The sequence below is a fragment of the Triticum dicoccoides genome, chromosome 1A (genome assembly GCF_002162155.2).
Source record: "Triticum dicoccoides isolate Atlit2015 ecotype Zavitan chromosome 1A, WEW_v2.0, whole genome shotgun sequence".
Taxonomy (NCBI): domain Eukaryota; kingdom Viridiplantae; phylum Streptophyta; class Magnoliopsida; order Poales; family Poaceae; genus Triticum; species Triticum dicoccoides.
Genome location: NC_041380.1, coordinates 230,927,422 through 230,953,932, shown reverse-complemented (window position 1 = coordinate 230,953,932; position 26,511 = coordinate 230,927,422). Strand labels below are relative to the sequence as shown.

Genomic DNA, 26,511 nt, shown 5'->3' with positions numbered 1-26,511 from the left:
TCCTAGTAGGAGTAGGAAAGAGGGGAGTCCTACTCCTACTAGGAGGACTCCTCCTCCTTGGCGCGCCCCAAGGGCCGGCCGGCATCCCCCCTTGCTCCTTTATATACGGGGGTAGGGGGCACCTCTAGACACACAAGTTGATCTTGAAGATCGTTCTCCTAGCCGTGTGCGGTGCCCCCCTCCACCATAGTCCTCGATAATATTGTAGTGGTGCTTAGGCGAAGCCCTGCGATAGTAGAATATCAAGATCGTCACCACGCCATTGTGCTGACAGAACTCTTCCCCGACACTTTGCTGGATCGGAGTCCGGGGATCGTCATCGAGCTGAACGTGTGCTAGAACTCGGTGGTGCCATAGTTTCGGTGCTTGATCGGTCGGGCCGTGAAGACGTACGACTACATCAACCGCGTTGTCATAACGCTTCCGCTGTCGCTCTACGAGGGTACATAGACTACACTCTCCCCTCTCGTTGCTATGCATCACCATGATCTTGCGTGTGCGTAGGAAAATTTTGAAATTACTATGTTCCCCAACAAGGGTGGCATCTAAAACCAATGCGTAAGAGTCGGGAGACGGCATCACCTCTGGGTGATCAGTCTGGCTCCAGCTGATAGGCCTTTCCGACCAGTGCATGAACTCAGGGTTGTTGGAGGCAACTGCGTCGACTTCTTGATGTTGTCGGCGCCGGCTACGCCGATCTTCTGGTAGGCTCGTAAAGATGTCATCGGGGAATTCGTCTTGAACAGCCCCGACTGCCGGTCGGGCAGCCGGCTGCGGAGGGGCCGGAGGCAGCTGACCAGCAGGCGGAGGCGGCGCTATCCCCTGGCCCTTGGAGATCCGCGTGAGCCAGTGGCATTTTCAGGTTGTGTGGTATGAAGGCTTCGTGCCGCTGTGAAACTTGCAGGGGGCATCAAGTGCTTGCTCGTAGGAGAAAGCCGGCTGCCAAGCCGGCCTGCTGCCCTTCTGCTTTTTGGGCATGGGCCGCCCTTCTGGTTGTTCGTCTTCGGCGGTGGCCACCAGCCGACTGATGGGAGGCGGCGGGGGAGCCTTGCGCTTGTGGTCGTTCTGGTATGGGCGTCGGCTCGAGTCTCCTGCCGGCGTTTGGGGACTCAGAGCGAGTACCTTCCCAGAGGCATCTACTCGGAGCTCGGTCTTCATTGAGGAATCGGCCATGGCGTATTTGTCAGCTATTATCAGCAGCTCGTCGAGGGTAGTCGGCTCGTCGCAGAGGAGTCGGTGCTTGAGGAGGGTGCCTTCTCGGCACCCGGCGGTGAAGTACTCTAGCTTGAACCTCGTGCACCCCTTCGCAGGAGTTGGGGAGTTCGGCCCAACGCGTGAGGTAGTCGCGAGTTGATTCACTGGGCCCTTGCACACACAAGGAGAGCTGTCGGGGCTTAGGAGCCCGCTTGTAGGTGCTGGTGAAGTTGCGGATGAAGGCTTCTGTGAAGTCCAGCCAGTTGTTGACGCTGTAAGGCTTGAGGATGTTGAGCCAGGTACATGTCGTGCCTTGGAGCATGAGGGGAACATACTTCATGGCAACGCGCCTGTTGCCGTTCGCGATGTTAACCGCAGTGGAGTAGTCGATCAACCAGTCTTCCGGCTTCACGGAGCCGTTGTACTTGGGTGTGTCTCTTGGGAGCGAGAACCCTTTAGGGAAGGGCTCGTCGCGAATGCGGGGGCCAAAGCAGGGCGGGCCGACATCATCTTCTTCTTCCAGAGCCAGGGATCGCGCTAGGCGGTCGATCCGGTGGCGGGCGTCATTCTCGCCGACTCCTTCGCGGCGACCTAGTCGGCCGCTGAGAGTCGGATGCGTGACAGGCGGTGGAGTGGGGTATCTCTCCCCACGAGGCGGAGGATGGGGCGGATTGCCCCACCATTCCACAGCTCGAGGACGGCCTTCTGCGTCATGCTCGATGGAGATTCGAGTCCGGCTGCGGCTGACAGCCGGCTCCTTTTCTTTCCTTGCGCAGGTGTTGCCCGCCGTCGTTGTTCAGGACGTCGCACCATGCTCTCGGTGCGGGGGAGGACTTTCGGCGCGGACACCGGCTTCATGCCGCTCTGTGGCCGCGTCGATATGCTGCTGGATGCGTCTGGTCATGTAGGGGAGCTCATCGGCCCTCAGTCCGTCCAGCTCGTCCACAGCCGCCTGGGCGGCGCGTAGGTTCTCGAGAGGCGTGGCATAGACTGGGCGATCTGCTCCCAGCGTGCCAGCGATAGCTGCACCGCGTTTCTTGATGATACCGATGCGTCTCGGCCCGCCGGGAGGCAGCGTGCCAAAGGCGGCACGGTCGACTTCGCACTAGTGAGCCTCGGTGAGGCGTCTCATGGAGGCTAGCTTCTGGCCCTCCACAATGAGGGCGAGGCGGCGCGCCTCCAGTGTCTGGGCGTCGGCGTCAGCCGGGATGGGGGCGGATAAGTCGTGCAGCGCCGCCTGTAGGGCGTCGTGGGCGTTTTCGCCAGAGGCGGCGCCGTGGCTGATGCCCAGTACCTCGGTGATGGCGCTGCCGCTGCTGTCGGCTCGAGGAAGAGGGTCGTTGATGATTACCACGTTGGAGGGGAAGGCGTCAAGTGATGCCGTGTCGGAATCGACAAGCATCGGGTCGGTGGAGCCAACCGACTCCAAGTCCGCAGCCAGCTCGCCGAAGACGTGGAGTTGGTCGAGGAGGCTGACGAGGTGGCTTTCGGGGCAGCCTGTGCCCGCGTCGGAAGCGGGCTCATTAGAGATGCGAGCCTCGCCAAGAAGATCGGCGAGGCAGCTCGCCGCGCATGCGTCAGCGACGCCTTGCAGCGCGTCGGGGCAAGCGCCATCAGGCGAGCCGGGCTAGCTACACACGATGGGGAGGAAGAGGGTTCCCGTCCAGAGCAGGTCTCCGGACGATGGTGCACCTGGCCCCATGGTGGGCGCCAAATGTCGGGTGGTTGGTGCGACATATGCCAACGGGTGGCTTATCATTGTGGGAGCCAATAAAACATCGCCGGTACCTAGAAACGGGATAAGGCAAAGACATGCACGCCGGCAAATCTTACCCAGCTTCAGGGCTCTCCGTGGAGATAACACCCCTACTACTGCTCTGCGGGGTCTCCGCATGGTCACTAGATTGGCACGTAGCTACAAGAGGCTCCTTGAGCTGTTTGGTGAAAGGATGAAGAGGGGCAAGGCTTGCCTGCTCCTCCTCTCGTTGTGGTGTCTAAAAACTATCCAAAGAGAGATCCCCCTGCATGGGTGCCCTGGGGGGTTTATATAGGCCTACCCCCCAGGGGTACAATGGTAATCCGGCTGGGCGTGGGCCCCAGCCATCTGTGTCTATGCTGGCCGGCTTCTCCGCCGACCGATGGGCCTGCCGCTTGGTAGGCCCCGCTAGCTGTTGGCCCTCTGGTCAATAGGCCGGCCCCATTGTTCGGGTGTTTTGTCGGAGGCTGGTTACTGTTGCCTTGCCTCTGGTGACGAGGGCTTTGTCGGGGTAAGCATGGCTACAATGCCGTCACGAGGCGGCTCATCAGTGTAGCCTTACCTTGTCTTATCTCCTTGATGAGGCACCTTCTTCGAGGGAGAGAGCTGGCCGTACCCCAGGCCGACTGCAGGAAGCCTGGCCGCCTTTGGGGTCTCCCTGACTGAGGGGGCCCGCCACCCACGGGTCGTACTGACCGCTCGCCGTAGGTGATGTCACGATCAATGTGGCAATAGTGCCGCGCCGGACGGGTGATGGCCGCCCCGTACGACGCACTGTGGCCATGCGTGCCCCGGGATTTGGGGGTGGCAGGCTTCACTATAGCCACGCCCCGTCTTGTCGCCGTTATGTGGGTGCAGACTCTGAGGGCATGATCTTGGCCGCCTGTTGAGGGGCCGGCTCCTGGGAGTCGGCCTTCTCATGGCCGACTTCTTGGAGTCGGCCTTCTCGTGGTCTTGTTTCTCAAGGATTTCAGGGCTGGGCCGCCTTTGCGCAGCCGGCCTGAGAGGTAGCCAGCTGGGGGAAGGCGGCCCCACGTCTTGGACGCTTGGAGGCTCAATCGGCCTATAATTTTTCTGAAGAGCCAGGGGAAGCCGGCTAGGCTACCCAAGGTCATTTACTCCGACACCCGAACTCCCGCCCCAGTACTGGGTGGCGTCGAGGTTATCTCACCAACAACTGCATAAAAGAGATTTTCGATGTCGGCAAACTCAGATATTCCAGAACTGCAATGATAAAATTGTGACGACAACACCTCGGAGCTCAACTCCCCGGGACACTACCACAACCCCTAAATGTTAGGAGGCACCAAGAACAATGTTCTCATCACAAAACCATTAGAACGATTCCAAGATACCCGCGTGATCCTAATTTTTTTTAGTGAAATTTGAGAAGAGAAGAGTCAAAACTCTACGTCAGGAGGCCTCACCAGAGCGACGAACGGACTGAGGAGTAAAAAGAATCCTACTCTCCGATATATATAATCCTATAAGACTCAAAACATTTTTCTAGACTCAACAACGCCAACGATTCGATCAAGCAGGGGGCTCCTAAGTCGGGGAAAGGCTCTGATAGCAACTTGTAACACCCACGATGCGGCTATATCTCCCACGTGTCAGAGCATGACTTAGAGGCATAACCGCATTGTAGGCATGCCGCAAGAGGGGTAATCTTTACACATCCCATGTACTGAATAAGAAAGAGGTACATAGTTGGCTTACAATCGCCACTTCATACAATACATAAATATAGCATTACATCAACCAGATACAATCAAGGTCCGACTACGAAACCAAAATAAAAGAAGACTACCCCTAATGCAAAAGATCCCCGATCGCCCCGACTGGGCTCCACTACTGATCAACTGAAACGAAACAACACGATGAACAAGATCTTCATCGAGCTCCTCCTTGAGCTCGGTTGAGTCACCTGCACGGTATCATCGGCACCTGCAAACTGGTTTTGGAAGTAATCTATGAGTCACGGGGACTCAACAATCTCACACCCTCGCGATCAAGACTATTTAAGCTTATGGGTAGGTAAAAGATATGAGGTGGAGCTGCAGCAAGCACTAGCATATATGGTGGCTAACTTACGCAAATGAGAGCGAGAAGAGAAGTAAAGCACGGTGGTGAACTAGAAGTGATCAAGAAGTGATCCTGAAGCTACTTACGTTCAAGCATAACTCCAACACCGTGTTCACTTCCCGGACCCCGTCGAGAAGAGACCATCACGGCTACACACGTGGTTGATGCATTTTAATTAAGTTACGTGTCAAGTTCTCTACAACGGATATTAACAAATTCCCATATGCCCATAACCGCGGGCACGACTTTCGAAAGTTCAAAACCCTGCAGGGGTGTCCCAACTTAGCCCATCACAAGCTCTCACGGTCAACGAAGGATATTCCTTCTCCCAGGAAGACCCGATCAGACTCAGAATCCCGGTTACAAGACATTTCGACAATGGTAAAACAAGACCAGCAAAGCCGCCCGAATGTGCCGACAAATCCTGATAGGAGCTGCACATATCTCGTTCTCAGGGCACACCGGATGAGCAATCCGTACAACTAAAACCAACCCTCAAGTTTCCTCGAGGTGGCGCTGCAAGGGGCTCTAGTTTGGACCAACACACAGAGGAGCACTGGCCCCCAGGGGGGGGGGGGTTAAAATAAAGATGACCCTCGAGAGAGCGACTCCCAAAGGAAAAGTAGGTGGTGGTGAGGCAAATGGTAAAACCAAGGTTGGCCCTTGCTGGAGGAGTTTTATTCAAAGCGAATTGTCAAGGGGTCCCCATAACACCCAACCGTGTAAGGAACGCAAAATCAAGGAACATAACACCGGTATGAAGGAAACTAGGGCGGCAAGAGTGGAACAAAACACCAGGCATAAGGCCGAGCCTTCCACCCTTTACCAAGTATATAGATGCATTAATATAAACAAGAGGTATTGTGATATCCCAACATATCCATATTCCAACATGGAACAAACTTCATCTTCACCTGCAACTAGCAACGCTATAAGAGGGGCTGAGCAAAGCGGTAACATAGCCAAACAACGGTTTGCTAGGACAAGGTGGGTTAGAGGCTTGACATGGCAATATGGGAGGCATGATATAGCAAGTGGTAGGTATCGCGGCATATGCATAGCAATAGAGCGAGCAACTAGCAAGCAAAGATAGAAGTGATTTCGAGGGCATGGTCATCTTGCCTGAGATCCCACAAGGAAGAAGAACGAGTCCATGAAGAAGACAAACGGACATAGATGAACGGATCCTCACAACTCCGAAATGAAACCGAAGCTAACGCGAGAAGTAACCCGGAAAGAAGCAAACAACATAGTAAACAACCATCACATAATCATGGCATGATGCACAACAAGTATGATGCATGTCCGGTTTAATGAGGCATGGTATGGCAAAGTGCACAAGCAATCCTACAAATTAAGTGGAGCTCAATATGCAACGAGTTGCATATTGGCGAAACACCACATGAATTATTTAGTTCTCTCTCGGTTATGTACTCAACAATATTAAATGTTGATTATCATGGCAAGAGGTGGAGCAAATGGAAAACTACCTATCTAGGCAAGTTTAAATGAGGCCGGAACAACAAACAACAAGTCCGGAAAAACCTCATGTGCAATATTTTAGGTTTGGTACTGTTCTACCCTAAAGCATAATTTAGAGTTGTTAAACATGCAAAGTAAAGTCACCATGTTAAACTAGGCATTTTTCCACCCCATTTGCATATAAAGTTTATTAAATTCAGAGTTACGGTTATTTAGTTATGAATTAAAGCATTTTAACATGGCAATAGGAAAATTAATGCAAACAACAAGTTTAAACATAGATGAAAGTTGGGTATTATTAAACTAGACAAAATTCTAGACATTTTACATATAAAGTTTGTTTTAATTCGATGCACGGTTAATTAGTTAGGATATGCATGAAGTGCAAGGGTGTTTCTGCAAAACTGGCAGTCTCTGGATAAATAGGAAATTCGTAGATCTGGAAAAAACATGAACGGGCCGAATCTGGTAGGCTGGCCCAACATGAGAAAAAAAGGAGGGCGCACGGGGGGCGGCCTAACCATGGGCCTCGGCCCAGTCAGTGCAGCGGGCCAGGCTTGCGCTGCTGGATCTGGCACGGGTGGCCTCGCGCTGGCCTGGCGTGGTCAACGCCCAGCTGCAGCGATCGACGCAGGGGCTGACGAGGCATCGTCCTGCTCGAGCAGAGGCGAAGCAGAGGGGACGAGCAAGGGGCCGGTGACTGGGAGCAGAGCTCCGGCGACCGGGGCAAAGGGACGGCGAGGTCTCGGGCGTCCGAATCCACCGGACCGAGACGAGGCAAGGGGCGCCCGAGAAGGCAAACGGCGACAGCGACTTGAGCAACACGAGGTTGAAGATGGCGGGGCGCGGCGGCGTGAACGTAGAGGCGACAAGCTCCAGCGGGGAAGTAGCTGGCGGCGCCGGCTTGAGAGGAGGCCGTCGACAAAAATGGCGGGGACGGAGCAAGGCAGCGACAACGCGGGTCTCAGGGAAGTAGGGTGTGGGAATTGGCGACGAGGAGCTCCGAGTCGGCGAGGTCGCTGCTGCGGCTGTCGATGGCGGATCCCCTGCTCACAAAAAGAGAGAAAAAGCAGGGAGATGAGAGATGGAAACAGAAGGAGCACGGGAAGAAGAAGAAGAAGCAGGCATCAGCGCTCATCTCCGACGAAGCTTGCCGGCGACAAAGTGGCACGAGGCGAAGGGGATCGAGCGTAGAGGCGCAAGAGGAGGAACTCGGGGCTGCTTTGGTGCCGCGCTGCTGCTTGGGTGAGGCAAGACGGCGGCCGGATGGATGTGCGGTGGAGGCAGAGAGTGGAGGCGGAGGGGATTGGATCGGGCGAAACAGTGGAGGCGCTGGGTTGGGCGATGGGGATCCCGAGGAAGATGTGGCGGCGGCGGGGTGAGGGACAAAAAGCCTAGGTTTTAGGGATTGGTCTAGGGTTGGATTATATATAGCAATAGGATTTTTGGGTAGGGGCTAATCCGGTCCGTCTGATCTAAATCGGACGGTCGAGAGAAAAAAATAGGTAGGGTGTCCAAATAAGAAAATGATGATATTTTAGGGACGTTTGGGGATGATCCGGAACCAACGGTGACGACTGTCCGGGTCGGGTTCGGGACAACTTTCGGACGCGCGCGAGGGGTTCGTTGCACTGATGCAGGGGGGTAGGCGAACAAGGTCAAGTGTGGTTGGACTGAGAAGAGAGAGGGGAAGGAGTGCAGCCCGACGACTATTTCCGGAGACCGAAAACGTCCGACATATGACCGGCTATAATGCCGCTATATGTTTAACGGTTGGGCTATCAAACGGACTTCGAATGTGATGAAATTTGGCAGGCGGTCTACCGACAACATAACAACACCGCACGCCATCTTTCATCCCATTCCAAGAACATTTTCCGGCCACTTATAAAATAATATTTCGGACATGCCGCGGGCGTGTGCAAGGGTGTCTGGGCTCAGTACGGACAACGGAAAAAACTAGGAGACCGAGGCGGATGCAAGTTTTGAAAACATGATGATGCAATGTACATGATGACATGGCAAGATGCAACACGCAAGCGAATGACATGGCAACGACGATGAATAACTTGAAGACACCTGGCGCAACGGTCTGGGGCGTCACACAAGGCCACAAGGAGGAAGGAGTGCAACAAGATCAACTTTGCACCTCCCAGGCGACCCCGTGCCCACGGGCCTCGAAGACCCCGTGCGCACGGACTACATAGGAAGCTGGCGCCGGAGCACCCCGTGCGCACGAGCTTGTACCGTGCCCACGGGACCCCGTACGCACGGGCCCAACTTACCCCGTGCGCACGGGCCCATCAGGATGGACGACTGTGAGCTCCTGTTGGGCCTCCTTTTCATCCCCTCCATCCACCTACCTATATATTCCGTACCTAGACCATTTGTTAGGGATAGCAAAGTATATGAGATGATTATGTGAGCTTTGCTCCTTGTACCCATTCCTCTAGAAGATCATGCCCTCCTAAGGGAGAAGATCCACTTGTGGATATCAAGACCCCCACATGTGGGAAGGATCCCATCACAGGATCATCAAGACCTCTCTCCTCATAGGATTGGGATGAACTAGTATCTTGTATCTTTCCTTTGTTGTTCTTGAATCATTGTGACCTCTTGTATGTTCTTGGATCTAGCATATGTGTGATTGGATCTAGTCAATTGAGTGTTTTCTCTTGTTTTTCCTCTTGTGTTCATCTTGTTCTTGGGGATTCTCCCTCCAATTCGTGAAAGATCTCCACTTAGGGTTCCACCCTACAACACCATTGAAGGCCAAAACCTCCATCTAAGAGAAGATCCCGAGGGATATCAAGACCCCCTCGGAGAAGGATCTATCTAGATCATCAAGCCCCCATCTCCTTTGGATTTGGGATGAACTTTACCTTATATCTTTTTCTTTGTTGTTTATGTACCTTTGTGGATCTTGTGTGTTTGATTGTTTAGTGTATGTGTGATTGGATTTGTTCTTAGTGTTTCCCGTCGTGTTCTTCGTGTTATTCATTAGATTCCCTCCATTTCGTGGAAGATCGGCCCCTAGAGTTCCACCCTACATCTATTTTGGAATAGAGGGAGTAGGTCTGAATCCTAGGAATTTAATGTCCCTGAGTTTATTCTCTCACACCAGGTAAACAATCTGGCCATTATTTAGTGAATAAACTTGTTTGATTTTGATATAGCTTACCACTCATGCCAAGTGGTATTTAATGATTAAAGTTTTTTTTTGAACTTAAATGATTAAAATTGTTATGATAAAAAAAAGAGGGTCTTGATTTGGAGAAAATAACCCACAAATCCACAATTCCTGTAGTGGAGCAAAGATCGGATCTGAAAATGTAATCGCATCCGTGTGCTCGAACCGTAAAGCACCAGAACCGCGTACAGGAAGGAGGCGGAAATTCAGCACGAAAACCACGCAATAAATAAATAAATAAATAGAAAAGGGGGCGGAAATTCACACATAACTCGCAACAGGCCGCTCCCGTCTTTCTTCTTCTGCCATAAACCCTAAACCGCTAGCGCCACTTTCCCCACCCAACTCGCCATGGAAGCGGACGAGGCCCCTCACCCACCGCCGCCGTGGAAGCAGAACAAGTCGGCCGTGGCCGTCGAGGCCTCGTCGGGCTCGCTCGCCTCCGCCGCCGCGCGCTTGTCAGCCCGCTCCCGCGCGATCCCTCCGGCCCGCGACTTCCATTTCTACAACAACTTCCCCTCCTTCAAGTCCCCCGTCGCCGCCGCCGCCGCCAGGGCCGAGTCCTCCCTGGGCGTCCTCGGCGCCTCCACGCTCCTCCCCAAGCAGCAGCAGCAGCAGCCGCCTTTCCCCACGGAGGACCTCGACGACGCCTACGACTGGCTCGTCGCCCGCAATGACGACCTGCTCGAGATGTTTGCCGCCTCCGCGGACGAGTTCAAGGCGCTGCGGGAGAAGGAGGAGGCCCAGGGACGGAAAGTCGCGGCAGAAGAGATGGCGGGGGACGGGTTCCAGGTTGTCTACGGCAAGAAGAAGAAGAAGGTGGGTATGGGAGAGGAAGGAGTTGGCAGAAGTGAGGCCTTTGGATCTTCTGGTTCGGTGAGGATGGCCACCATGGATAGGGCTGCAGCATCAGGGCCAAAGCCGAAGGTGCCCTTCCACATCCCCACCATCCCACGCCCGCAGGACGTGCACCGCATTGTGGTGGACAACACGAGCAAGCCATTCGACCATACCTTCCTTGAGCGCAGCGATGACGGTGCCCGTGCCATACACCCACTGGTTAGTGCTTCCGCACATGTTTATTCTAATCTCACACCACACCTTCCCCTCAACAATTCAAGATTAATCTGTTCAGAAATTTATGATGAAATCATCCATGGAAGGTGCCAAATGAGCCATTATTGTTTAGTGAAGCATGCAGTAGATAATTTATTTATTGCATTTGCAAGATTATCAAGTGTTGCACATGAACGGTGATTAGTTTTCTCAACATCTGGGAGTATAAAACCTTAAATTAGCTGGTACATGACTATTGAAATGTGTTAGGTAGTGGAGACTAGATGTCATACGAGATTGTGTGAATAAAAGAAAATAACATGAGTATGGAGGAATGAAGAGTCAGCAGTGTAATTTATCTAATATCAGTGTTTCTTCCAGAGAAATTGGAGAGAACTGCTGTTTTCTTTATTCTGCATGCATTTATCAAATGTGAGCAGAGTGGTGTGACGCCGCTGTCTCATTGCAGGAAAAACTCCCCATGGAGCAACTATTTGACAGGCGTGTTCCTGAAAGTGAGCCATTAAAGCCACCTGCTTTAGATGACACCCCTTTTACATTTGTTGAAGACCGGAAAACCTTGGAAGTGTTGGTGACAAAGCTGAAGAGTGCAACTGAGTTTGCTGTAAGTAACAGTACTAGTAGTATCTATCGGTTTTCTTGCTTCCACTTTATAGAAATGCAGTATTGTTCTTGCCTGTGCCTCACGACTCAACTAGCTGTCTGGTTGACTATATGAGTATTCAGAAGTCTAATTACGTTGCTATTAGTACCAGAGTCACAATTCTCATTGCAGTGCTAGATCTATGTGGGAAGTTGGGCCTTTCCTGCCTGCTAGAGTTGTTAAAGCATGGACGTTGACGATTAAATACTCATATTGATATGACATGCTGTAAATATTAAATAGCATTGTTAAATAGTCATATTCGCATGCCGTGCTTTAGGTTTCATTACTTACCATCATCTTTCTTGCCTTGTTTCACTCCACCTTTGCTGCCAATGGTTGTTTCTGCCCCCTACAATTTTCTCCATTGTCAGTGTAGTATGCATCCAGCAACGCAAATTCACAACTTCTGCCGCAGGTTACACAGAAATGTAGCATGCTCTGCAGTCTTCTTTTGCCTCCTAACTACTGTCTACTGCTAACTATTGTCACCGTGTACAATTGATTTGTTTTGTGTCAGGGTACTCTAATTACGAACTTAAATCAATTTCCATTTATTTTTCTGTTTTCAGGTTGATTTGGAACACAACCACTATAGGTCTTTTCAGGGTCTCACCTGCCTGATGCAGATTTCAACTAGAACCGAGGACTTTATTGTAGACACTCTTAAGCTCCGCAATTGTCTTGGTGAGAACTTGAGAGAAGTTTTTCAAGATCCAACTAAGAAGAAGGTACACCTTGCTCTTTTGCATATATGTGTTCTTGCTATTGTTCAAAGTCCAGTTTCTCATCGCTCTCATGGGAAAATAGGTAATGCATGGGGCAGGTCGTGATATAATATGGCTTCAAAGAGACTTTGGAATATACGTGTGCAACCTTTTCGACACAGGGCAGGTATGATTCAGCATAGATAAACAGCAGCATGGCCCTAGCATCCAGTTCAGTTATTGTTTTCTTTTATGATTAAATTATTTAGTTAAAATGGCCGTTTTGGTTTTCTATAAATTAAAGCTTGACCTTCTCATCAAAATGCAAATAGGCTTCAAGAATCTTACAAATGGACCGCAACAGCCTGGAGCATCTTCTGCAATATTTCTGTGGAGTGACAGCAAACAAAGAGTACATACTACTTCTTATTCTAGAGTACATTTTTCTTATACTTGCCATGTCACGAATTATATTCTGAAGAGCATGACTAAGACATACATCTCTTGCAGATATCAGAGTGCAGATTGGAGGCTGAGGCCACTTCCTGATGAAATGACCAAGTACAGTGCTTTGAATTCCTCTTGGATTAGCTTTGGATTGCCGCATTTTGTTCTTCCATTTCTTATTTACTCTGCCCTCACTAAATATGTCCATCAAGTGTGTCTGATTGTGACTATGCGTTTCAGGTATGCTAGAGAAGATACACACTATCTGCTCTACATATATGACTTGATGCGATTGCGATTGGTGAATGAGCCTTCAGGCGATGATCTTCTTTTGGAGGTAATGTTTTTTGTTTGTTTTGCTCACTAGTCTTTCCTCGTTTGCTTGTTTGATGGTGAAGTTTCTTTTACATGCATTGTTTGGTATTCTCTGCCTCTGGCAGCAATAGATTTTGTTGTTGACAATTTCTATGCAGCATCTGATGCAATTGATTGTGTGCTTGAATTTCAGAATGTGCGCCTTAGAACTGATGTAAACTTGTGTATTGAGGAACACAAGCACATTCTTTTGCTACCACTTTTGTTACTTATGGATTGACTTAGTGACTTCAGTACCTGAACTTGTGTGGACCGTAGAGCATACAAGCAAGTAATCAGATGTCTGCCATTACTGCAGGTTTGCAAGCGCAGCAATGGAATTTGCTTGCAACTATATGAGAAGGAGCTGCTGACTGATTCATCATACCTTTACATACATGGGTCTGTATTTCTCTTGGTTTACCATGTTTTTGTTCTAGAAACCATTCAAGCAGTGTAATGTCATTTTTTTTTATGTAATTGCAGGTTGAAAGAAAATGACTTGAGTGCAAGGCAGCTGGCAGTTCTTGCTGTAAGTACTTTTCCTGTTTGAAGTGTTTGTGATTCTTCTTGATACTGGCATCTTGATCATTGAGAAGTTTTCTCCACTTGGACACATACACTGCGTTTTGCTGAAAATGAACAGAGTTCTTCCAGACCCCATAGTTCAGTCCTTGTGGATGCTTTCTTATTTATACTACACTGTTGTAAGTTGTGCCTGGTTTCTTTAACTCCAGATGATCTACCTTAATGAAAAGACATTTTAATTTTATTTATGACATTGTTCTGTTTTGTGTTTTATGCCTCTGCTTGCCTAATGTGCTAGACTGCTATTTGTGACTACCTAATACTCAGTTATAAGTTGAAATGAAATCATTCCTACCATTCCTTATGTAGTTGTTTCCCATCACAGGGTCTATATCAATGGAGAGATGGCGTCGCTCGTGCTGAGGATGAGAGCACTGGTTATATATTACCCAATAAGACTCTACTTGAAATAGGCATTGCTCTTTCCTAATCTATGTACATTGCTTACATGCGTGAGTTAGCCTGGCTAATTTATCCTTTGAATTTGGACTACAGCCAAGCAGATGCCTGTGACCACTGGGAGGTTAAAAAGAACAGTGAAGTCAAAAAATAAATTTCTTGAGCACTATCTCGGACATGTCATTACTATCATAAGGAATGCCGTCGCAAATGCCGATGCTTTTGAAAGTATAGCTGAGCAACTGAAGAAGGGAAGGCTGGAAGAGGTAGTTCTGGTGATCTATGTTTAACTTATCTATTATCATTCCTTTACTGTTGCAATTTGTAGGAACTAACTTCTCAGAGATTTACTAAGGAATCTGGGCTGCTTTTCATACTAACGCATCATTTTGTGTAGTTAATGGCGGCAGAAGCGAAGGACGGCAGTGAAGACAGTGAAATGATTCCTGCCGTCGATGCTGATAGTAATGAAAGTAATCTTCAGCTGATTGCTGAACCTGATGTAGCTCCCACAGTGATTACAAATGTCCATACTGCTTCTTTCTGTACCGGGAATGTTACGAGCGGAGCTTCTTTAGGTAATTTGCAACTAGATAACATCACACCTGAAACCAAGAGCTTTGGGGCGTTGCCAGGCGCTACCGGGCAAGCAGATACAGTGATACCGAGCAATGGTGGTGGTCAGCAGCAAGTAAGAAAATCATTTGCCTTTGTTTGCTATATTTCTTCTGCTGTATCAGTATCTAAACAGCTCCATTGTTCAGGTAATAAAGGCAACAGTTCAAGTATCGAAGAGACCTACGGCTTTTGGTGCTCTGTTAGGAAAACCCTCTACCGCAAGAAGGCCAAATCTATTTCCAGGATTTTCAAGTGACCAGGTATTGGATGTTTCTGCTCTGTCCTTTTTTCTCTTTCCTCCACTGTAGAATTAACAAGTGATGGAGATCTTGAATTAATTTACTAATTGTGTTCGAACTGTGGGTGTACCCCAAACCCCTTGCCTACATGGGATACCTTTGGTACATTGGAAAATAAGTGCATGTAAATAAATTAGTTATGACTTCTGTTCCAAAGAGATAAACCAAGAGCTCCCACTTTACTCAAGTAATTAAGGGGCAAGATATGGAATGGTATCCTCTTTTTGCGAATTCCCTTTGTAGTCTCTATTCTCTCTATATAGCCACATGGGGTAAATGTCAATGTCTCAGTATAGATGCTACTTGAAATTTGTACCAAAGTTCTCACTGTGGAAAGGTTGGTGACTTGTCTTCATTATGTTATCTTTGTTCTGATTTTTGGATGCAACAGAAAGCACTTTCCCGCATTAGCTTTCCCTAGTAATGCTTGACTTTGCTTGGCTTGTGTTACAAATGCAGAATAAAAGCAAGGTGGAGAAGATCAAGTCTTCCGTGGTACTGCCTTTCCATCATTTCTCAGGCGGTGCAAATCCTCCAGCAACTAGCCCTCCAGTAGCAAAATCGTCGGAACATGAAGCAGAAATCATGTGCGAGGATCCTGTGTCTCGGATGGAGGAAGTGATTCAGCTGGACACTGGAACAGATGACCCAGAAAACGGCAACGCAGATGGACAGAGCGATTGCAAACCTGGAGACACCGATGTGTCTAGCTCCCCTCCTGAGCCTTCCTCTGGCATCGAGCAGCGCTGCAGATCCCTCGACGAGAGCAGAGACCTTCAACAGAAGCACCAAGCACCGGAAGAACTGGAATTTAATGATCAGCTGAAGGCCTTCGATTACGCTGAAGCTAGAAAGAATACTTCATTTGGAGAAGTTAGATCTGAGAGAAGAAAGGACAATGCAGTGGCCAGCGCTATCAATGTGGATTCTGGAGATAAACGGAAAAGTTTGAAACAAACCCCCGGTGCCGGTGGCGGCGAAGAGGATGAAGGGAACTTCCAGAATCCACGAAGGCGACAGGCTTTCCCACCTTCTGGCAACAGGAGTGCTACGTACCATTAGTTAGTTGAGAGATGTACTATCCGACCGAGGCATTGTATTTGTAACCTAAAGAGTACAGGGGGAAGTGGAACAACGCGCATGATTTGGCATTCGTCGGTAAGTCATTGGAAATGCTCTTATGTGAGATACTATGGAGGCCTGTTTGATGACCAACACAAAAGTGATCGCCTCCAACCTTCTTCTGGTTGTTTGATTAACACACAAGAAAAATTCTCATTGAAACAAGCAAACTACTATGGCATCCATTCTCATGGAAACCATGCAATTAATTCCCGTCTTTATTTTTATGTATGTAATTCCTGTTGTCCCAAGAGTCCGATTATTTGCTAAATCCAGGATGCCTGATAGAGGCGGGCGTGTTGATGATGCCATGTATTTAGGATAGGGTCATAAGCCTGATCTAGAGTAGGGTCATAAGCCTGATCTAGATGCTCTATCCAAAGACATTGCTCTAAAGTCAAAGACATTTGAAATACAACAGGAGAAACCGACTGAAATCACCTTGGAGTGCAAGCCACTCAACCAGTTATTTCACTCGGATACCCTAATTCTACTCGACCAAGATAGAGTCACTCGACTATATGAAGAATCACTCGGAGTACAGAAGATCTAAAGCCACCCTAGGATGACAACGGTCAGGCGTTCACTTTGTAGTCTTAAAGGTCATTATTAGTCATTATAGCAGACGTTATCAGTAACGCCTCTGTCTGAGGCTGGAGGGGCCTAGCGCACTCTATATAAGCCATCCCCTCCTCTAGCACAAGGGTTCGCACCCCTTGTAACTCACACACACATTCCAGTCGACAAGCCTTCGGAAACCAAGACGTAGGGCTGTTACCTCCTTTAAGAGGGGCCTGAACTCGTAAAACTTGTGTGTACGACCTCACCGTAGCTAGGACCTTGCCTCCTCCTTCGTACCCCATATCCTTACTGTTAGACTTACTCCCACGACAGTTGGCGCCCACCATGAGGCAGACGTCTTAGCGACTTCCGGCGAGATTGCGGTTTTTCTGATCTCCATCAACATGGTTTCCGGCGGTGGTTTGGCTTTGGGCCACGAGATCCGACTCGGCGCTCTCATCTTCGTCGCTGACGTCTCCGCTTGGCTTCAAGAAGCCCCTCTCGACGTCGAAGCCCTTCCCATCCGTGGGGCAGCTCACTTCCGCGCGAGTGCCTGCGGCGTCCTCCTGTGGCAGCCGTCGACCCAGTATCGGTCGGCTCCCGCGGCGTCCACTCTCCCCGCTGTACGCCCCCCAAGCGGTCCGGTCGGTCGCGGCTCCAGCGGTGGGTAAAGCACGCGGTGGCTCGCCAGTCGGCCACCCCTCAAGTTGTGGCTATCGAGCCTGACGAATCCCTCTACGGACCATTCGACTGGTTCGGCGGACACTCTTTTCGAGCGCGGGAGCAGCGACCCTGCGTCGGAGGTCCTTATGGCCGATTCGCCTCGCAGCCCGCCTAGGTTCCGTTGCGGCGGCGGCGGCCGCCCATCGCGTGGTCACGAAGAATATCATCCTGAAGCCCTCACTTCGGAGCAGAGAGAAGAGCTGCATCGTCGCAACGTGGAGGCGCTCCATACCCCCATCATTAGGGAGACCTCTGAGGCTCAGGCCTTGGAAGCTACGCGCCTAGCTACCTTAGTTGAGCGCGCGTGTCTGGAAAATCTCCAAGACTCACTCGACGAACATGCTCACCGACAGATCCCTAAATCCAATCGACGGCCGCGACAGTTGTTTCCGCCTGAACCTCAGGTATACCGCACTCCGATCCAGAATCTTACAGCTGCAGCTCGTATAGCAAAATCAATTCAGCCTTCTCGTTCAGAAGCTGATAGAGGTTTGATGCAGATCCGAGCGCTGCTTCAGGCAGCGGGTGAATTAAACTCCGCTATTTCTTAGTCGCGCAACATGATTCATAGCAGATCCATGGTTGCAGACACACTTCAGTCGGCGCATAGCCCAAGATCGCTTCCGCGGCGTGACGATCTGTAACGCCCCAAGACCGGAGCTTCAGTTGCCTTCCAGGGTTTCCGGGTTTCGTCGTGTGTTTTGTTTGGTCCGCTGCATTTCATCTTTGCATCATGTGCATTGCATCATGTCATTTCTTTTCTTAACTCAACTAAATAAACCGTATGGATTGTCGATCCATTTAAACCGAGGGAATTCACATGGTGATTCTCTTTACAACTTATCCTCTCGATATTTAGAGAGCTATAGTAATTATTCCAATTATGTGGAATTACCTTAACACACTTGCAAAAATCCCAATGCCTTTTATTATTTCAACTCTTGGCCTCTAACTTTGCCACATGTCCTTTCATCATTTTCCGGAGCTCCACCTAATTTCTCAACATTTTTGGGCACTTTGAAAAACCTATCCTAGTTCAAACCTTTTGAATTAAATTCAAAAGAATTTGAATTTAATCTTTCAAACTTGACCTTTTTCTATTTTCCCGGACCGTGCTCATTTTTCTGAGTCCGTGAAAATTACCCCCGTGCCCAAATTCTTCCTCTAACCTTCTCTTCTCTCTTTTCCTTTCTCCTATTTTATTGTCTTTGTTTTTGTTAAGAGTAGAATCAAGAGAGGGAGAGAAGGGAGCCCAGCAGGCCATTTGGGCCCAGCTGCATCTAACCTAGCCCAGGCCAGCCCATCCTTCCCCGCAGCCCACCTAAACCTACTTCCTAACCCTAGGCCCAACGAACCAACCTCCCTCTCCTCACGATCTCCTCTTCCCTCGCGCCGCTAGAGAGACCCGCAGCCCGATCCCCATCTCCCTCGCGCGTGCTCCTCTTCTCGCTCGCTGGCCGTAGACACTCCTCCCTCGATCCCTCTCCTCCTCTCGCTAGTCTTCTGCCGCCGCCACACCCTCTCGCTCGCGCCCGATCCCCCCCGGCAGCCACGTCCAGCGCCGGCCCTGCCGCCGAGCGATGCCCGCTCTTCGGTCCGGTGTCCCACGCTGTCCCCGTCGCCATCGTCCATCCTGTCACCGGAGCCCGGCGCCTCTACCTCGCCTCTGCTCCCGCATGCTTCGCCTCCCCGTGCTCCAGTTGCACTGACGTCCGGGGCTCCAAGTCCTCCACCTCCGTTGTTCGCCCCAAGGTCCGGCGAGGTCACGGCCGGACCCAACTCCGGTGCCCCGTCCCCATTGGTGCTGACCTCCACCACAGGGGCAGCGTGGTCGCTGCCCTGCTTCTGTGTTGTTTGCCAGGTCCCGCAGGAGGCCGCGCGAGCCCGCGTTGACCACGTCGGTGTGGGTCCTTTTCGCCTGCAGCTGCCGCCATGGAACCGAGCTTAGAGCTCCGCTGCTGCCTTGGTGCTGCTATGACCAACTCCTCCTTGACAGTTGCCTCGTCTCCGGCCCTGCCCTTTGGAGCCATGCCCCCCGGTGCCCGCAGCCGCGTCACCGGTCTTCTGTCTCGACCAGGCATCTTTCCCTTGTGGCATCTATTTAGGTGCAGCGCCACAAGTTTTGCCTTATGCACCCGGGTGATGTTGGCAGTGGAGTACCTCGACGCCCGACGCCTAAAACGATCACCGAACCGGAAATAACGCCAAGTACTAGGTCAACGAGGACCGCCAAGTTCGTCTTCCGCCGTCTCCGAAATCGCCAAGTACCACGACGATACGTGAACGACCACCGCCGACCCCAAGTTACTCGGATTCGTCAAGTACCTCTACGAAAACATTGTATGACTACTTCCGTGGCTGAAAACCCGTGTACAACTACCGTCGCCGTGTACGACTACCTCCACGACGAACGTCCCGAGAACGTCTACTTCCTTTACTTTGCACCGAACGAGAACCGTCCCTTTTGCACGCTTCGAAGGTATAACCCCGAGTCGACGCCCGTGAACGCATGAATGCATGTTGGATGAGATGCACCCTTTGTCTGCACCGTGTCCGTATTGTCACTCGTTTTCCATGCCACTAACCCGTGGGACACCTGGAATCCGGGATCATCCCACCATCTCTTGCACGCTCCCGTCACTTTTCCTTTTGCACCGGTATCCCCGTGGACTACCTGATAACCGATATGTTGCCGTGGCATCATTTTCGTATTCGTCGCCGTGGCACCCCTTTTCCTTGGCACCACGGTGACAAATGCTTCATAATGCTCTTGTCAACTTTTATTAAAAATTGCTTAAACTTGCACATGTCATCCGCATCATGATAACAACTTCAAGATTGGTTAAAATTGTTGTTGCACCAAATTGATAATTGCATTTGGGGTTTACCGGTTTTGTTGTTTATTATATCTAGCCCCATTTAAATTATTTAGATGATATAGTTTTGTTATGCTTCACCTCTTGCCACGTTTAAACAACATTTAATATTGTTGGGTACCTAACCGAGAGTGAACTAAATAATTGATGTGGTGTTCGGTCAATATGCAATGGAGTTGCATATTGAGCTCCACTTAATTTGTAGGATTGCTTGTGCACTTTGCCATGCCATGCCGCTTTAATCCGGACATGCATCATACTTGTTTGTGCATCATGCCATGATTCTGTGTTGGTTGTTTACTATGTTGTTTGCTTCTTTCCGGTGTGCTTCTTCGGGTTGTTTCCGGTAACGTCGTGTTTGTGAGGAACCGTTTGACTACGTCCGTTTGTATGCTTCATGGACTCGTTCTTCTTCCTTGCGGGATCTCAGGCAAGATGACCATACCCTAGAAATCACTTCTATCTTTGCTTGCTTAGTTGCTCGCTCTTTTGCTATGCCTATGCTGCGATACCTACCACTTGCTTATCATGCCTCCCATATTGTTGCACCAAGCCTCTAACCCACCTTGTCCTAGCAAACCGTTGATTGGCTATGTTACCGCTTTGCTCAGCCCCTCTTATAGCGTTGTTAGTCGCAGGTGAAGATTGAAGTTTTGTTCCTTGTTGGAACATGGAGATGTTGTTCCTGGTTGGAACATGTTTACTTGTTGGGATATCACAATATATCTTATTTAATTAATGCATCTATATACTTGGTAAAGGGTGGAAGGCTCGGCCTTATGCCTGATGTTTTGTTCCACTCTTGCCGCCCTAGTTTCCATCATATCGGTGTTATGTTCCCGGATTTTGCGTTCCATACGCGGTTGGGTTATAATGGGAACCCCTTGACAATTCGCCTTGAATAAAACTCCTCCAGCAAGGCCCAACATTGGTTTTACCATTTGCCACCTAGCCTTTTTCTTTCCCTTGAGTCGGCCGGCTCAAGGGTCATCTTTATTTTAACCCCCCCGAGCCAGTGCTTCTCTAAGTGTTGGTCCAACTAAGCGATGTCCGAGGCTACCAGGGGCAACTCTGGGCTGGCTTACCCGACGTCTGGCTCATCCGGTGTGCCCTGAGAACGAGATATGTGCAGCTCCTATCGGGATTTGTCGGCACATCTGGGTGGCTTTGCTGGTCTTGTTTTACCATTGTCGAAATGTCTTGTAACCGGGATTCCGAGTCTGATCGGGTCTTCCCGCTAGAAGGTCTATTCCTTCGTTGACCGTGAGAGCTTGTCATGGGCTAAGTTGGGACACCCCTGCAGGGATTTGAACTTTCAAAAGCCGTGCCCGCGGTTATGGGCAGATGGGAATTTGTTAATGTCCGGTTGTAGAAAACCTGAAGTTGACCTTAATTAAAATACATCAACCGCGTGTGTTACCGTGACGGTCTCTTTCCGGCGGTGTCCGGGAAGTGAACACGGTGTTGGAGTTATGCTTGACGTAGGTTGTTCTAGGATCACTTCTTGATCATAGTTTCTCGACCGTGCTTTGCCTTCTCTTCTCGCTCTCATTTGCGTATGTTAGCCACCATATATGCTAGTCGCTTGCTGCAGCTCCACCTCATACCTTTTACCTTACCCATAAGCTTAAATAGTCTTGATCGCGAGGGCGCGAGATTGCTGAGTCCCCGTGGCTCACAGATACTTCCAAAACCACCTTGCAGGTGCCGATGAGACCGTGCAGTTGACGCAACCAAGCTCAAGAGGAGCTCGATGAAGATCTTGTCCTTTGTGGTGTTTCGTTCTAGTTGATCAGTAGTGGAGCCCAGTTGGGGTCGATCGGGGACCTTGTCGCATTTGGGGTTCTTCTTTTATTTTGGTTCCGTAGTCGGACCATGATTGTATTTGGATGATGTAATGCTTTATTCATGTAATTGTGTGAAGTGGCGATTGTAAGCCAACTATGTATCTTCTTCCCCTATTTTATTACATAGGTTGTGTGAAGATTACCTCACTTGCGACATTGCTTTCAATGCAGTTATGCCTCTAAGTCATGCTTCGACACGTGGGAGATATAGCCGCATCGAGGGCGTTACACGATCGTGGTCGCCACCAGGACCAGTACCTAGGGCGAGGCCACGAACAGTATGATCATTGATATGCCCGTGATGACCACTGCCGAGTGCCTTCGCCCTCTCCGAGGGGCGGGTCGTACGCGACCCGACGGTATGATGACAGGCGTCCGTATGGTGATGAGTGGAGGGCTCTAGTCGACCCACGAGAGCCTGGGTTCGATGCTAGATCACTCCTCGTACAAGGTTTGGTCGACACGGGCCGGGCACACAGAGAAGGACAAGACAGAGACTGCCCGACTGGAAGCATAGCATTTGTTTTTGGGCCCGAATGTTTCAGCAGAGCCACCCGAGCTGCTGAGATTCCCCCCAACTTTAGGTTGGCGACGGGCGTAAGTAAGTTCACCGGTGAGTCGAAGCTCGACACATGGCTAGAAGATTATAGAGTGGCTGTGCAGATTGGTGGAGGCAACCATGAAGCACCTCCCCCTGATGCTTGAGGGTTCGACCAGAGCTTGGTTGAATCAGTTGGCCCCAGGGAGTATCTTCTATTGGGAAGAGCTAGCTCGAGTGTTTATCAAAACATTCGAGGGCACCTGCAAGCGACTTGCTGGGCTGACTGAATTGCAGCACTGTGTTCAGAAGTAGAATGAGACTTTGAGAGACTTCATCCAGAGATGGACTACCCTTCATCACACTGTAGAAAATGTGTCAGAGCACCAGGTAGTTTGCGCCTTCAAAGAGGGCGTCCGATACAGAGAGTTCAATCTGAAATTCGGTCGGTCCGAAGACATGTCTTTGACCCGAATGATGGAAATAGCCACTCGTTATGCTAACGGCGAAGAGGAAGACCGACTCCACAGTGGAAAGGGAAAATCAGTTGCCCAAGACACTGGAGGTGGAAATTCCGTTCGGAAGCAGAAGCGCAAGGCTGAAGTTGCAGGTCCCACTGAGGCTGCAGTTCTGAATCAAGGAAAATTTCAGAGGAAAACTAAGGGGCCGTGGGTTCCCAAGAAGGTGAAGGATCAGGCCGGTAATGACGTCCTTGATTTACCATGTCACATACACACGAAAAAAGATGAAGAGGGTAATTTGATTCTACCCAAGCATACCACTCAACAGTGTCGGCTCCTGATTTAGCAGTTCAGAGAGGGCCAGCCCCAGAGAAGGACCCTGATAAGGAAGAAGAGAAAGAAGAAGATGATGGTTACCCCAATGTGAATGCTACTTTGGTGATTTTTGCTGACTTAGAGAGAAAAAGTCGACTGAAAGTTATCAACAAAGAAGTGAACATGGTTGCTCCGGCAACCATGGAGTATTTGAAGTGGTCAAAAAACTCTCATTACATTCGACCAATACGATTACCCAGCGCATGTTGCCACCCCCGGGCGGCAAGCGTTGGTGGTCGACCCAGTCGTTGGGGGCACCCGACTGACCAAGGCTCTAATGGATGGTGGCAGTGGATTGAACATTCTGTATGCTGAGACCCTCCGAGGGATGGGCATTCCGATGTCCAAACTCAGTGAGAGCAACATGCGATTCCACGGAGTCATCCCAGGAAAGAAAGCAGATTCACTCGGTCAGATCACCCTTGATGTGGTTTTCGATGATTAAAAGAACTATCGCAAGGAGAAGTTGATGTTTGAGGTGGTAGATTTCCACAACGCATATCATGCAATTCTGGGCAGAACCACGTATGCTCATTTCATGGCTCGACCGTGTTACATAATCTTAAGTTGAAGATGCTAGGGCCCAGAGGAGTGATCACGGTCACAGGGAATCGACAGAGAGCAGAGGAGTGTCTTCAGAAAGGCTCCAAGATTGCCAATGAGTAGATGGCAGCAGTAGAGATGGAAGAATATAAGAAGAATGTAGATCCGAGTGATTTGTTGTGAGCTAAGAAGCCTGCTTCAGAGTCCGCATTTCAATCGGCAGGAGAAACAAAGCCTATCAACATTCACCCGGAAGACCCCAATGCTGCTCTGATTCACATCTCAACAACACTCAACAGTAAATAGGAAGAAGCGCTCATCCAGTTCCTCCATGAGAACCGGGACATCTTCGCATGGAAACCATCTGACATGCCGGGTGTACCCAGGGGACTGGCTAAGCACCGTTTGCGTGTCGACCCAAAAGCAAAACTTGTTAAGGAACACCTCCGTTTGTCCGCCGTGGAGAAGAAGAAGGCAATTGGCGAAGAGGTGGCTCGACTTTTGGCAACTGAGTTCATCCGCAAGATATACCACTCCGAGTGGCTCGCCAATGTCGTCATGGTCCCAAAGAAAGACGATTCACTTTGTATGTGTATCGATTTCAAGCATATCAATCGGGCCTGCCCGAGAGATCACTTCCCTCTCCCCCGCATTGACCAGATTGTCGATTCAAATGCAGGGTGTGAGCGTTTATCCTTTTTGGACGCATATTCCGAGTACCATCAGATCTGACTATATGGACCCGATGAGAAAAATGGCCTTCATCACCCCATGTGGGTGCTTTTGTTATATTACCATGCCCTTCAGCCTCGAGAATGCTAGTGCCACGTTCATGCGCATGATTCAGAAGTGCATGCTCACTCAAATCAGTCGAAACGTGGAAGCGTACATGGATGATATCGTGGTCAAGTCACGTAAAAGTTCCGACCTGCAGACTGACCTCGCTGAAACATTTGCCAACCTAAGAAGATATGATATCAAGCTCAATCCGTTGAAGTTCACATTCGGAGTCCCAGGCGGAAAGTTACTCGGTTTTCTCATTTCCGAACGAGGGATCGACGCAAACAGAAAAGATTGGAGCAATTCTCCGAATGAAACGTCCTGTGTGTGTGCATGATGTTCAGAAGCTTACTGGTTGTTTGGCTGCATTGAGCCGATTCATCTCTCGTCTCGATGAAAAGGCATTACCTCTTTACCGACTAATGAAGAAGTCTAACAAGTTCGAGTGACCCCCGAAGCTGAAGCAGTGTTTGTAGAGCTCAAAGCCCTGCTTTCCACCCAGCTGGTGCTTGCTGCTCCAGTCAGCAAAGAGCCTCTATTGTTATATATCGCAGCCACTGGACAAGTTGTCAGCACAGTGCTCACAGTCGAGCGAGAAGAAGAAGGCAAAGCCTACAAAGTTCAATGCCCGGTGTACTATATTTCTAAAGTCTTGACTCCATCTAAGCAAAGGCATCCGCATTACCAGAAGCTTGTCTACGGGATTTATTTGACCATGAAAAAAGTTGCACATTACTTCGCAGACCACTCAATTTCAATCGTCAACGATGCTCCATTATCAAAAATTCTGAATAATCAAGATGCAACCGGTCGAGTGGCCAAGTGGGTGATTGAACTCCTTCCTTTGGATATCAAGTTTGAAACAAAGAAATCAATCAAGTCTCAGGCAATAGCCGATTTTCTGGCCGAGTGGATCGAGCAGCAACAGCCGACTCAAGTTCACTCGGAACATTGGACTATGTTCTTTGATGGGTCCAAGATGTTGAACGGATCTAGTGCTGGAGTGGTCCTAGTGTTCCTAAGAGGCGATAAACTCATTTATGTCCTCTAGATTCAGTTTGACTCCTCAAACAATGAAGCCGATTATGAGGCACTTCTGTATGGATTGCGTATGGCCATCTCAGTCGGTGTCCGTCGCCTGATGGTCTACGGCAACCCAGATTTGGTGGTCAATCAGGTAATGAAGGAGTGGGACATCAGGAGCCCTGCCATGACTGGTTACTACAATGTAGTGAGAAAATTAGAGAAGAAGTTTGAAGGGTTGGAGCTCCACCACATACCCCGACTCAAGAATCAAGCAGCTGATGATCTGGCGAAGATAGGCTACACTCGGAAGCCTATTCCCAGTAATGTGTTCTTGGAGCATCTCCATACCCCATTAGTTCAAGAAGATCCTTTTACAGAGGAGCCCCTGCAACCAATAAGTTCAACCAATCCGACTAAGATTGAAGTTCCAACAGTAGTTGGCTTGATCATGGAGGTTTTAGTGATCACTCCCGACTGGACGGTGCCATATATTGCATCTCTGCTCAGGCAGGAGCTCCCAGAGGATGAAGATGAGGCCCGCCAGATTGTACGCAGATCCAAAGCCTTCATGGTGATAAGTGGACATCTTTACAGAGAAAGTGTTACTGGAGTAGCTCAGCATTGCATCTCCAGAAGAAGGTCGACTGATCTTAAATGAGATCCACTCGGGGACCTGTGGTCACCACGCGTCCTCTCGGACCATCGTGGCCAAAGCATACCCTGCGGTATTCTACTGGTCGTGAGCGAATGAGATGGCTAAAGATATAGTCGACAAATGCGAAGGCTGCCAATTTTACTCAAACATGTCTCACAAGCCAAC

At 49.8% G+C, this 26,511-nt stretch overlaps 1 protein-coding gene across 1 annotated transcript; it reads left to right on the top strand.

Moving 5' to 3' along the window:
* Positions 1-9,998: 9,998 nt before the first annotated feature.
* Positions 9,999-16,170, top strand: LOC119267239 (protein RRP6-like 2). The gene is made up of 14 exons (XM_037548599.1): positions 9,999-10,766; positions 11,233-11,388; positions 12,000-12,158; positions 12,238-12,321; positions 12,467-12,546; positions 12,645-12,695; positions 12,822-12,918; positions 13,255-13,337; positions 13,422-13,467; positions 13,849-13,936; positions 14,019-14,188; positions 14,320-14,613; positions 14,687-14,800; positions 15,299-16,170. Exons 1-14 carry the CDS (start codon positions 10,059-10,061, stop codon positions 15,899-15,901), a joined length of 2,733 nt encoding a protein of 910 aa, XP_037404496.1. The 5' UTR covers positions 9,999-10,058; the 3' UTR covers positions 15,902-16,170.
* The last annotated feature ends 10,341 nt before the right edge of the window (positions 16,171-26,511 follow it).